The 13352-nt window shown below is 36.1% G+C and overlaps 3 protein-coding genes across 3 annotated transcripts; 1 reads left to right on the top strand and 2 right to left on the bottom strand.

Annotated features, from left to right (window-relative positions):
- Window positions 1-197: 197 nt before the first annotated feature.
- LOC110815481 (increased DNA methylation 2) lies at window positions 198-4542 on the bottom strand. The gene is made up of 3 exons (XM_022043301.2): window positions 3879-4542; window positions 1316-2328; window positions 198-659 (listed from the first exon to the last, which is right to left on the bottom strand). Exons 2-3 carry the CDS (start codon window positions 2298-2300, stop codon window positions 415-417), a joined length of 1230 nt encoding a protein of 409 aa, XP_021898993.1. The 5' UTR covers window positions 2301-2328; window positions 3879-4542; the 3' UTR covers window positions 198-414.
- A 778-nt stretch (window positions 4543-5320) lies between these two features.
- On the top strand, window positions 5321-11457 carry LOC110815372 (HSP20-like chaperones superfamily protein). The gene is made up of 3 exons (XM_022043153.2): window positions 5321-5459; window positions 9876-10249; window positions 10669-11457. Exons 1-3 carry the CDS (start codon window positions 5443-5445, stop codon window positions 10905-10907), a joined length of 630 nt encoding a protein of 209 aa, XP_021898845.1. The 5' UTR covers window positions 5321-5442; the 3' UTR covers window positions 10908-11457.
- An 815-nt stretch (window positions 11458-12272) lies between these two features.
- Window positions 12273-13336, bottom strand: LOC110815447 (uncharacterized). The gene has a single exon (XM_022043249.2). The coding sequence runs from the start codon at window positions 13194-13196 to the stop codon at window positions 12513-12515; it is 684 nt and encodes a 227-aa protein (XP_021898941.1). The 5' UTR covers window positions 13197-13336; the 3' UTR covers window positions 12273-12512.
- Between the last annotated feature and the right edge of the window lie 16 nt (window positions 13337-13352).

The raw sequence follows: 13352 nt of genomic DNA, 5'->3' as shown, positions 1-13352 counted from the left end.
TAAAACAAACATAAATATATTATCTAACCATATACATATATTTTTTTTAAAAAAAAATAGGTTTCATGAATTTATAAGTCTCAACCATTAATGACCCATACAAAAACCCACCAAAAAAATCCCTCACTAGGGTTGATGACCTTCTCGTTAGGGTTGCTTTCTTTGCAGTTAACATAGTGATGTTGCAGTCTTGCAGAGAAACAAAATATCTCTAAACAGACAGCTTTGCTATCAAAATACACCGGACGCAGCTAGATAGTTCATCACTTCAGGAGATCTCAGTGAGAAAAGAATTGAGTTTTTTGCCATTCTGAAAGCAAACTAACCATTTCAATAGGAGAAATATACATACATAAGCTCATCCTTGAGACTACAGAGGTTTTACTAACAAGGCAAAAGCCTGATTTTGGATTGTTATTTTTTCTTTTTCATTACTATTCCCTCAAAGATCCCATCGATGCCAAAATCACCAGTAAAAAGTTGAGGATCAACTGGACCAGGAAGCTGAAACGATATGGAGAAGTGTCCTGGTGGGCAAAGGTTCTGTGATTGCATTTCAAACACTTGGGAATACATGCACACTCTTTTCTCACCAGTTGCTACGGTCACTCCCCTTATCAACACCTTCCCATCACTCTGAATTTCACAACTGAAATCCCCTGCACTCACAAATCAATAGACATATATTCTGTCAATTGATGACAAGTAATCTGAGAGAAGAATGAAAAAGTATTCTTACCTTAGCAAATGATATCGAAGTGTGATATTACTAAGGGTATATTTGGAAGAAACTCAGATTAAAATTTTATTTGCACACCAGCACTAAGCTTTAAATAGAGTAGGGAAAGTTCTCCTAAGCTCATAAAGATTGATTTCATATAGAATTTAATGTGAAATTGCATATTTTTTATTATCCACTACCAGAATTTACATTCTCTTTTAGTTGAATTAAGTGTAGATCTACAAATGATTTTTACATAATTTCTAAATTTGTCCCAAACATAGTCTGTGTGTTAATACTGCCTTAGCCCCAGGAAGGGGAAAAGAGGGAAATGAGATAAAGCATTTTTTCTGTTTAACGTTCACAAATGCAGAAGAGAATCAGATGATTTTAATGCAAACACTTAAAGAAGTACATCAGATTATTCTTTTTGGAAAAAATATCTTTTTCAAGATCATTGAAATACTAAAGCGGAAAGATTTAAAAGGAACTCGAGAAAAGTTTTATGCATTCAGTATATCAAAGAAAGAGCTACCATGTGAAACAAAATTAAATAAATAAAAAGCAGGCTGCAGGCTCTAAAATAGAACTTACTTTCATCTCTTTTCACTCCAGGAAGAGACACACGAAACAGGTAAGAGTCTTCACATTCACCGATGTCCACTTTTCCGACAACAGGGCCAACTTGACCCATGGCTGCACTCCCAGTCAATGCAAATCCATTTTTGGTGGCAGCTATAACATCAGCCAATTCTTGTTTAGTTGGGTGAGAAGGAAGAAATATCATAGCTGAACTACATCGCTCAGCAGAGTTGTTCTCATCTTTTGGGGGTACAGAAGGAGCATCATGACTATACATACTGCTGCAGGCAGGTGCATGTATATTTTGATCCTCTGATTCAGACACATTTCTTTTTCTTCGAGAATGAGGAGAAGATCCAAGAGGGGAAGAGCCCTTATTGTATTCAACCACCTGTATCCTCGTATTGTATCTATCACTATCCTCAGAAACATTTAACTGTCCAGAGTCTTTGTCCAAAAGAAAATCATCTAGCCCAGTTAGCCTCCTAAACCTTTGAAAATCCTTTAACTTCATGTAAGAAAAATCTGGGTTATTAATAAAGACAATGCTATCAATAACTGCATTGTGATCATCATGCCATGTTTGTGGATGCAATTCCAGAGGGAAGAGATCAGGAAACTCAGGATAACTAGCAGTGTGGCCACATCCAAGGGCTGAAAGCTTTCCCCTAACAAACAAATAGAGCAATTTTGAGCTTATATGTTGATCTGCCTTTCTAAGTACATAATAGTACACCTGTTTCAGCTCCTCAGTCTTCATGTGTGAATTAGCTAGTTGGTCGGAAGTATAAGGTGAAAGGCCCTCATCTTTTCTCTGTAAAACTGACTTTGGCTGCCTCTCCCCTTTCAGATCAGGTCCAAAGTACGTACCGATGATGAAGTACAAGAGGAAAAACTGATCATCATTTATGGTATCTTCACTACCTGGTCTCAGTGAATTGATTGACCCTGATCCAACAGCAGCAAAAGAATTTGTAGTTCGAGATAGTTTATTCATAGCAGCTATACATGAAATGAGTTGGAGTCTGCAGAACGAAAAAACAGATTATTAAAAAAGAGATAGACACAAATTTAGAGGGAAAATGGTGCCTATACATTAACAATAACATATTGATAATTGTTTGGATATATGGCTTAGTTCCACATGGTAAATCCATTTTATATACAAACTAAGAATATCACAACTGCAAAATTAAACAATTAAAACACTGAGCACCTAATTTCATCTTTCTCTTATTGACTCTTTGAATTGAGTATCATTTAAATTATGAAAAACAGCTAAATACTATTTCCATCTACTATGCTATATTAGATATGCAAACAGAAACAGGATACGGTTATAGAAAACTCAAGTTAACAACTTCATAGCAAGCACTAGTCTCTTAAGTGTCATGCAGAAGACCAAATTAATTGGACCAGGAAAAAAAAATCAAAATCATTAAATGATTGCTTGAGTTGATGAAACAAATATATGAGGATTGTAATTCTTGTTATCGTCCTTTGCTAGAAACTTAAAATCCTCAGAAGATTAGTGGTTATAATTAAAGTCATGAGTTTAAGCCTTTTACAACAAAATCCATAACAATTGATAAAAAGAAGGTCATTCTATCTACTTACAACATACTTCATAAGCAAAATTTAGAAACAAGAAATCAGACAACTTTCTTTCCCATAGTTGATGCAAAACACATTACTCTAAAAAAGATATTCTGTTGGCAGTTTATGATAATGCAAGAAGTAACATTATAACAATTACTGTCAATTCTACTCAAACACAGAAAACACCAATCTACTTCCTCCCTCTAAAGGAAATAGCCCCTAACATCGTAGTCATTTTCAAAAAGCTTTATGCCACATCCTGACAGAGCACCAACCATTGGCAGAGCCAAGGGGGCACGGGGTGGCGGTCGGTAGTCATGGCTCCCACCTCCCCTGGCTCCAATGTATATGAACATTATCGTCATATATGTCACAACCGTGACAAGAGAATAAAGCTCCGCAAAAACGAAATTTGCAAAGAATATAAATTTAAGAATGTAAAAATGAAAAGGAAGTACCATTAATCCATTTAAGTAGCCCAAAAGTATTTTGATAACACATTTCGAGATGCCAAGATGTGGCATTAAAATTAGTTTACTGCTTCCAACCAGATTTAGAGAAAGAAAACAAATGATTCCTTTAGGCAAAGCAAGACAACTCAAAAGAGTGGAGTGAACATGCTTCAAGGTTTCAACTCAAGGATATTCTTATTAAACTACCAAACTCAAGGTTTCGACTTTCTTCATCACTTGACAGAAACATGCTTCAATTCACAAACTCAACCAAATTAAATCTCATTATTCCAAATGCTCAAACAAAAATTAAGCAACAATGAATTCAAACTCAAACAGTTTCAATTCTGTAGAGTCATTCGTCCATTCTCCAGTTTCCATGACAGCATAACATTTCATAAAACAGAGTCAACTCCCACTGCACATCATATAGATTACATCATGCCTTCATAAAAAATTCATTCCCAAGTATAACATTTCAATAGATTCAACTTCTTCTGCGTATCATATCTACTAAATTATACCTTCACAATTTTCATTAAGCACACACTGACATTACAACTGTTAGGTTTTCAGAAATTATCAAAGGGGTCCAGATTAGAAAATCCCCTGGCACCTTCAGCTTGATGGCTCTCTTCCTTCCTTTTTTCCTTTTCTCTTCCTCTTTCTTCCTTCTCTCTTTTTGTATCAAAATCACCCTCTTTTTCTCCCCTTCTTCACCGTGTCTCCTTCTCTTCTCCGTGTCTAAAATTGCTTGGAACTGTGAACCCTACAGTGCTCCTCTGATCAGTCCCTTTCAAACCGGTACTCTCGCCGCCATGCATCCTTGGAATCTTCACTCCAGGAACCCCATTGTTGACCCTTTTTTCTCGGACGTAGTTACCTCACCAAAAGCGAAAACACTATATTTTTAATTTCTCTTTTCGCCTTTTCCTCTCTCGGCTTGAGCGGTAGCCGGTCACTAACCTCTACTTTTCTCGTTGCAGGTGACACACAAAGAAAGAAGCAGATGACAGCCCAGATGCTTGCCTCTCTTCTCTCTGATTCTCATTTTCTCTTTCCACTACCTCACTGCATCTCTGTACGTTTCTCTTCTTCGCGTTCTTGGACAAGCAGAAGCCCTGCCTCCTTCCTAACGCCCGCGCCCTTCTCATTCTTGGTCGATTGAAGGGCTGGAGAAGACAAGAAACGGCGCTGTTTGGTGCTAGGCAGAAAGCGTTAAACGACGCCGTTTGGTCCTTAGGCAGAGGGCGGCTAAACGACGCCGGTTGATCCCAAGAAAAGGGCTGGGCCCAGATTTTGGTTTCTTTTGGGCTGTGTTTGATTTTTCTGGGCTCTCCTTGATTTGACCTTGGGCTAAATAGATTTAGGTTTAAAATAAATTTAAAATAAATATGTATGCCCCCACTATATAATAATCTTACGTTGTGTATATATATATATATATTGATGTGATATCTACAAAAAAAAAACCATATATTATATTTCATATATGTTAGGAAATATAAAATTTGAATTTTAGCTTGTTGAATTTTTCACTTGAAACAATAAAAGATGTGTAGATAACTACTAATGGGTGTATGTTGAAGACTAAAGTTAAGTCATAATGAAAATAAAATATAAAAACAAAATATTTTATTACCTATAACATAATGCTCAACAATCTAATTTGGAATTTCTAATACTAATTAAAGTATTAATTTTAATAAAAATTATTGTGATATTTTAACATTTATATATAAATTTATAATTACAAAAGTTTTATTCTTAAAATAGTCTTAACATTTATTTATTGCTCATTAAGGATAAATATTTATTAATTTAGAATAAAGAATATAAAATTTAAAATCAAAGTAATAAATTAAATATTAAAAATAATGCTTAACTGAGATAAACATCTACACAAGAACGTTAACTCCTTCAACTTCTGCCACGTGGCATAATTCAAAATAAAATACGGTGTCGCTTCCGCACCAGATCACTGCACACTCTCTTTTAAACCGCCAAGCAGCCACTGGTTTCATTCACAACTAGCAAACAACTCGTCAGTTTCAGTACGTTTCTTTCTCCTCCTCTAGCGATTCTCGCATGGCGTCTCCGATGAGGTAGAATCAACTCATGAACATACTTTGTGCATGATTCTTCGCTTTCCTTGATGCTTTTTTTCTTCCTCGCGAGAGTTTAAATTGAATTTTGAGTGGCGATATGACGAGTGTCATATCAGATGTTGCAACTCATTGTGTGGTTTGTTCTATCTCATTCATGTCGGATTTTCTTCGCATTTTGTGAACCTTTGTGTTGTTAGATTGATTTCTAGTTTAAGTTTCTGTTTGTTTTCTGTGTATTGTTACGGACAGAAACACTCGGGGTGTCAAATGTAAGGATCGGACGAGAAAAAAGGAGGAATTTTGTTTAGGGTTTATGGTAAAATTTGATTTTGTTAGTGATGTTTGTAGGACTAAAAATGAAAAGAAAATCAAAGTGATTCTGGAAATGTGATATTTTAGGTGGATCAGACGGTTGCTTATCGACATGCAACTAGAAAAGTACTCATCTGTGGATATATCTTGATTGTTAATTGAATTTCGTGCGGTTTTGCTTAGGGTTTAAGTACATCTTTTGAGATGTATGGGGGTATCTAACATTTGCTAGAATCAGCTTGCTTAAGGAACATGTTTCCGCTTGGTTATGAAGATGGCAGTCATGACTAAAATGATGAACTTACATGATGCCTCAACTTTCAAATTTGAGAGCAACTATTGAAACAATTATCAAACTAGTTGACTGTCAAGCAGTGCAACTTGGAGCTGTTTAGGGTGCTTCTCTTATGAAGTTCATAACCTTGGCGTCCTTCATCGAAGGATGAACCTGATATTTTAAATAAAACAATATGGGGCTCGAAATGTTTCTACTTGTGAACCTTATGGTTGGGAATTTTGTGGTTAGTTTGATTTAATAAATAACAGATTAGGTAGAAACAGGAAGAGCAAGATGAGTTAAAATTTTGCTTGAAAATGCGGAGAGGAAATCTTTTCGAAGCAACAAGGTATGAAGTTGGTAAGATATGAAAAATTGTAGTTCATTTATACACGAAAAAGGACTTAAAAGATAGATACGTACGGTACGTGATAAAGAACATGCCTGGATTGACTTTGAACCGTTACCACAATTTGACGTTAGCCAACAACTAATTTGACCTAATATAGGATTAATGATCAGCGGTGTTTCAATTCTAACTTTTTGTTTTCTGGCTGGACTAGCCTTTCTAGATTGTCATAAAACATTAACATTCTGTAGGAAGATTCTATCTTAGAAGAAAGAGAATGAGAAGAAAACTTGTCTGTAAACTAAATAAATAAGATTCTGGTTTGGAATCGGTTTTCTAGAAACAAAAGTTCCAACCAACTTTTCTAACATAATCTTATTGTCGAAAGTGGAAAGCAGGTTCCAAAGTCAATTGTAGTTGAGAAGACTATGATGACCTGAAGGCCATTATGCATACAAAATTGAATGGAAGAGAATATGAATAACCTGCACTGCTAACCAACACATGTTTCCTGCTGTTTTTAAGGTTAAATGGCCAAAATACATTGTTTAGAGTTTTCGTTCATATTTACTGGATTGATGAAGAAATTTCAGGTCTGAAGAGAATAAGTTGGATTCAGAATGGATGCCTGAAACCGGGCATTTGAACTTTCAAAATTAAGAGCCAGAAGCAAAATGGGAAGGTGAGATATTCATAGAAAATGGATAATGGGGTTTAGAATTATAAGATTTACTTTTTGTAGAAAGTTTCATGCACATGCTACAAGAGGCATATAGTGATCAATATTGCTCTTAGGGTTGGGAACTAGAGTTCAGAGTTAATAGATAATTTTAACAAGGCTCTAGTTATTAGATAATGCAAAGCATGTAGAGAGAGGGTCTGACCACAAGGTCAATTGTTATAGCATGTTTGTCTCAGTTGGTAGGTCTGACAGTAATTAGGAGAACTTTGATAGCTTATCGGTGGAGATTACGGGAGTGTTAAACTTTTAGAATGCACTATATATTTGGATCTGATTGGAAAATGACTTTTTTTTTTTGGAGAATGCAGTTATATCATTTATAAACACATCTATCACTTACGTATACTGCAGTTTCAGGAAAATAGTGAAACTAATTGGTTTTAAGTAGGTGTTGAATGTAGGAGCTTTCTTTCACACATACACATATCTCTCTGTCGCGAACTCATGTACATTCGGGTGTTTGTATGCTTGCTTGTTCAGTAGTCAGACAAACTCAAATGTGTATTCAGAGCTATGATCCCCCAAATGTGGATCTTACATGCTAAATATGTATAAATTTCCGATATCAAATAAGAGCTAGCGATGTTCCTTGTGAATGCATGCATGCATGCATCACAACTGGGACAGCTTTGTTGGAAAGCCTATCCTTGCTTTAATAATGCAATAAATGTTCTCAAATTAGAGCTTTTCTTAAAAGAGAAACAGAGACCAGGGTGGATTTGGGGCAAAATTTTTTGCCCCGAGTTCGTGGCGAGGCGGAGTTTTCGATGTTTCTGCCCTCATATGTATATACAGTTTTACCCTTGTTTGTTTCTTGATTTACTAAACTACGCTTTTGTTGCATATATAATATGGCTTTAGGTTTTGCTCGCTTCCCATTAGGTTTTTGCTTCCGCCGCCATTCACTTCATCTCTTTCACCCAACTTCCTCTACATTCTCTTCTCATCTTTCACAAAATTTACTGCTAGCCATTGTTTTAGCTTTTCTCGACACTATCTCCCTCTCCCTCGCACTCAGCACTTCTGGTCTCACCTTTCTCAATTCAAATAAAATCGAGTAGGAATTTTTCATAGGTGATCCACTCAACTTTCTGAATCTCTTGTGTGATTATTTAAGGTTTTTATATTTTGGATTTACAAAAATCTGGTTGTCATTTTACCTTGTCTAGTCCTTTAGTTTGGACATTAATTTTGGTGGTAGAGTCGTGGGTCTGGCAAGTGCCTTTCCTTTTGTTTGCATGTTAGATTTATTCATTTTCAAATGATTGGTGAACGGTAGGCTTTTTTCCTTCTATTATCTTTATTTCTGTCTTCTTATTCATTTAATAGTTATGGTGGAGGTTGGAGATCTAGAATGATCATTGGAGGTGAGTGTGTGTTCGGATCTGCTGAGATTCAGTTAATTTTTTGACATGTCTAGTGAATTGCTTTAGAGGCTAATTGAACTACATGGTTTTGTAAATTTCTCAAGCATGTGGTGGGTAAGCTGTGCTTGCATGTGGAGTGCAAGCAGTACTTTTTGAACACCAAACAGATATGTCCTGATTTTTGAATTGTTGGAAACAAATGTGACATTTGTTTGTCTTTAATTTGATGAAGTAGTGCATGATTATAAATAGATCTGTTGTGAATTGCAATCAAACGAAAGGTAGCAAAAGCATAAAAAAGAGAACGGTACACAACAGCCTTAAGGATCATGGAGAAGATACAGAATGCAATGTAATTGTTATCAATTTTTTCAAGAACTGTTTTCCTAAGATTTTTCATGTGGTTTGGAGCTACTTCCTCCCATGATCTATGTAAATATTATGCCGATAATATCTTTCTTGTTTCTCTTTTGTTTTTTACAACTGGATATGCTGCATTCCTCTCCTTTGATATCTTTCTTCCTTTTTCACAAAGGATACAGGGATTTCATTTTTCTTTTTCTTCTAATTCAACTTATCAATTATGGAATCAGAATGCTATCACGCATGTTAAATATTTGACGTCACTGCATACCATGTATGTTGTTCTACTTATAAGAGTGTTAGCTTTATTCTCTGATTTTGGGTGACTTAAATTTGGAAGAGAAACTTCAAAGATGTCCGATGGATGAATTTGAAGAAGATGGATTTCCTTTCTGATGTACATGAATGAATTTTTTGTAAAGGTTGTTAAAACTGAAGAAGAGGGGGAAACAACTTAAATAGTATGTTACTTGGGAAAAGATTAATGCTTTGATTTTGTGGGGCTAGGAAAAAACTTGGGCTACATTTTTTAAATGAAAACATTTTCCAATTTTCATTTCTTAACTGCATATGTTTTAACATTTTTGTATACACGGTCATATGTGAGATGTGATGCTTAAATATAAACAAAAGTAGGTTCTAAAGAACACTAGAATCTGTTTTTTATTATTTTAAATTCACCTCATGCTTTACTTTCATTTCCTGAATATTGTTTTATTCTCAGCTATCATCAATGTTCTTACGTATATGTATATGAATTTATAACTTCACTTTGGAAATACTTTCATGTCAAATGGAGACCATTTTTTATTTATTATTTTCCAAATTTGTTTTCCGTATCTTGAAATTTCCTGTGTGCATACATGTATGAACATATTATTCTGATATCGGAACTCTGAAATTCTCTCTTGATAAGCACTATGTTTAATTTAAGCTATTCCCCTTGTACCGCAGTTAAGTGTCAAATTTAATCTCATATGCCTTCAATGATTATGGTTTTCAGGTCTTTTGGCAGAAACAATCCTAGCGAGAGAGAGAATTTAAATCCGCAGCAACGTCCTCTTGCTGTGACACCTCTTAACAGCATGCCATACATTGGACCACCTTCCCCACCTGGAAATCCTTCTTCTTCGTCCTTGCCTACCCAAGCGGAGGATGATGCTGCAGATGGAAGCGGGCCAACTGTGATATTTCTGCCTTCCAACGCACCTCAAGAGGAGGTGGAAAATCTTGCAGCTCAAACACAAACTGGAGTTGTGCTGACTGGTAGTGCAGCTACAGGGATGATTGGACCATCAGTTGGAGCAGTGAACATTGGAGAAAATGAGGATTCGTACTATTTTCGAGTTAACCTCCCTGGAGTATCAACTGATGAAAGTAAGTTTTCTTGATGTTAACGTTTGACAAATTACTTTGTTCGTGGTTCCTTCTTGCCAGCAGTATTTCTCTTTAAATTATGCCAGGTGCTTCTACTCTGCTGGAAAAAAAAAATCTTACCATCTTTTTGTTTTCTGTACCTTAGATAACGCTGATGCAGGGAAAAGACTTATAAGAGTTTATGTAGTCTAGAGGTTTGCTTGTTGGTGTTTGCTTTAAAATGAAGCACCTATAATGCATAGCTAGTTCTTTTGCTATGGTGCAGAATTGAGGTTGCAAAGCAACAAGCAGGCTAACTGCTATAAAGTTCAAGTTAGATATGCCATGGAAATAAAACCCGAATCATTTTATTTTATCTGCTCCATTATATTATTAACTTCCTGTTGTGCTTAATGTGTCAATCCACTTTGTGTATGTAGAGGATTTCAGCTTTACTATTGACCCTGATGGGACAGTATTTATCAAGGGAATAACAACAACTGGGGAGAAAACAGTCTGCAAGCACTCCCAAGTCTTCAGGATGCTGTCTCAAAATTTATGCCCACCAGGTCACTTCACCGTTACGATTCAGCTACCTGGTCCTGTCAACAATCAAGAATTCAAGGGTCATTTCGGAACTGGGATTCTTGAAGGTGTAGTGAAGAAAAGGTTGGCATAGTGTCCAACTTAATTAGCAAGCTTTATACTTGTTGTCAAATGAAGGTCACTAGGGGCTTCTATTCTAGTTGTGTGCCATCTGCTTTCTCTTGGACATTTGGAGTTGACTAACTAATAAGGTCTTAAACATAACTATAGGCTTTTCTACATTAACAATGAAAAAACGACCCAAATTCAAGAATACTGTGCACTATCTGCTCTCTCTTATGATTTTGAAGTCCGCTTATTTTCCATAGATACTAGGAAAAGCTGATATTTAGAAAAGTCAACTCCTACTGGTTAAAGAGAAAGATGTTGAGGCGTGACGCACTGGTACAAGTCCTACTGATCTTTGCTTTGTCAAGAGATAAATGCTTGCTAATTGGTCACTGTAAAAATTGGGTATAGACATGGTTGCCTTGATAGGGTTGTGGTATAGCTTCTAGAATAGCGAAAAGTGCTCTCAAATAAATGTTTTCTGTTGTGTTTGTTGTAAAACTTGGTCCAGTCAGAACTCTTTTGTTGGAAGTTTCAAACTATTATCATAATAATCTATTTGAAATCCTTGTTTACATTATTGCATTTCTGCTTTCTCTACTTGTTAATTGTTGAAGCTTCATGATCAATCTCAGTTCCTCAAAACTTAGGAATGTTGGTCTCTTGTCAGATTCTTTGCTCATTTTGTGGGAACAAGGGCTACCCCTGTAGCTACTCTATGTGCATTACTATCATCAGAGTAAGATTTGGCCATTAAATGTTTCTGTTTGAATCATAATGACTATTTGTAATCATAGTGATTGCCTTTTACGAGCTTGTTCCATCGAACGCAAAAGATAATTTTTGCACCTGGTTCATGTTTGAAGTGCCAATCATATTCTTCCTGTTTATTTCCATTTTGGAGAAGATTGGTGTGAAGGATGCTTTATTTGCATGGTAAAACAATGGCTTAGAACGTTCTAAAAATAACTTTTGCCCTCTTTTTGTAAGTAAAGGTGTTTATTTTTTCTTGCTAGATGAAGTATGCATAAGGATGTGTATATAGGCTACTCAAATTGGGAATAGAGCCAATTGTAAACAATTAGAAAATAGTCCACTTCATAGGTAGTATTATATATAACAACTAAAAACATGTGTACTAATCTTGTTACCACAACATCATAAGATGAATTTTACATATTTTTTCTTATTTTGTTTTATAATTTTACATGATATGTGGATTGAAATTGCTACTTGACAACACAGGGATCGTAGTCCAGTGTACTCTTTGAAATGAGAGAGAACGGTATCATAATATTTCTTCATGTTCTTTTTCTGCTGTTAACAAAGCATCGAACTGATTCGGTTTCTGTCAATGAAAATCTTGAAAATAAGAACAACAATGGAGAGCTTGAGAAGGAAATAATGGGATTCACAGCTCCATTAATAGCTTCCTAAATCCAACTTGGGCTCACTGCAAAATAGCCTTTATTTACATAGCTATCTCAAGGAACCTCCATGGAGAGTGAAACATCATGTCTTGCTTAATCTGGATCCTACATAATTGAAGAGAAATCCAAGAGGCCGAAGAAAGAAAAACAGAGAAAAAAAAGAACAAAAAAATAATGGAGTTCTTTGTTAAAAATCTCTCTCAGTAGAATCTTCTTCTACCTTTTCTTTTGCTTCCCTTCACAGTGTTCACAATAGCCGAGCAAACCCTACTGTTCTCAACCCGCTTCATCAAATGCTCTCTTTTAAATCCCAGGCTCACCACAGCACCAAAACAACAAAACCCAAAGACCCAATCTTTAAACCCTAATTTCCACCCCTTGATGAAATTTGCCCCAATCAAGCACAAACCCAACACCCCCAGCGACCGACCACTTAACTCCATCCCCAACACGAAGCACAAGATGCAAAGCCCAAAAGAAACCCAAATCCCCAACATTCTCTTCTTCCTTTTTCTTCTCCACCCATCAAATCCTCCTCCTCCTCCAAAACCTTTCAGAAAACCCAATCCACCTCCGTCTCCACCGCCAAATTCACTGAGAACCAGATCGAGCGGCCGTGGCAAAATCTTTGAATTGGAGACGAGAAACGAAACCAGTTCGAGTATAATTTCTCTTGATCGTCGAGACCCAGATCGCGTTCTGTTCTTTCTTGCACACGTAATTGCATTTCGGCAACGGGTTTGATGTGGAAATGAGAGAGAGGAGCGAAGAACTGGAGATTTTGCCGCGAATGAGGTCACCCAATGACAATCTGCAGTCGGTTTTAAAAGAAAATTTTGGTCTGGAAGAAGAAATCTGAAATTGAAGTGAAGGGTGTTCTGCATTTTGTAAAGAAGAGAGTATGGAGGAGAAGCGATGACCGTTGCTTATTTTGAATTTTTCTGCGCGAGTTCGAGGAGTCAAAGATTTTCAGATGGGTTCAGAGCAAAACAACGAATAATTTTTTGAGAGAAGAAATTAGTAATTCATTTAAACCGTAA

The sequence above is a fragment of the Carica papaya genome, chromosome 3 (assembly GCF_054855325.1).
Source record: "Carica papaya isolate Zhongbai chromosome 3, ASM5485532v1, whole genome shotgun sequence".
NCBI classification, from domain to species: domain Eukaryota; kingdom Viridiplantae; phylum Streptophyta; class Magnoliopsida; order Brassicales; family Caricaceae; genus Carica; species Carica papaya.
The sequence above is the reverse complement of the archived record's forward strand: the minus strand, read 5'-3'. Positions and strand labels throughout refer to the sequence as shown.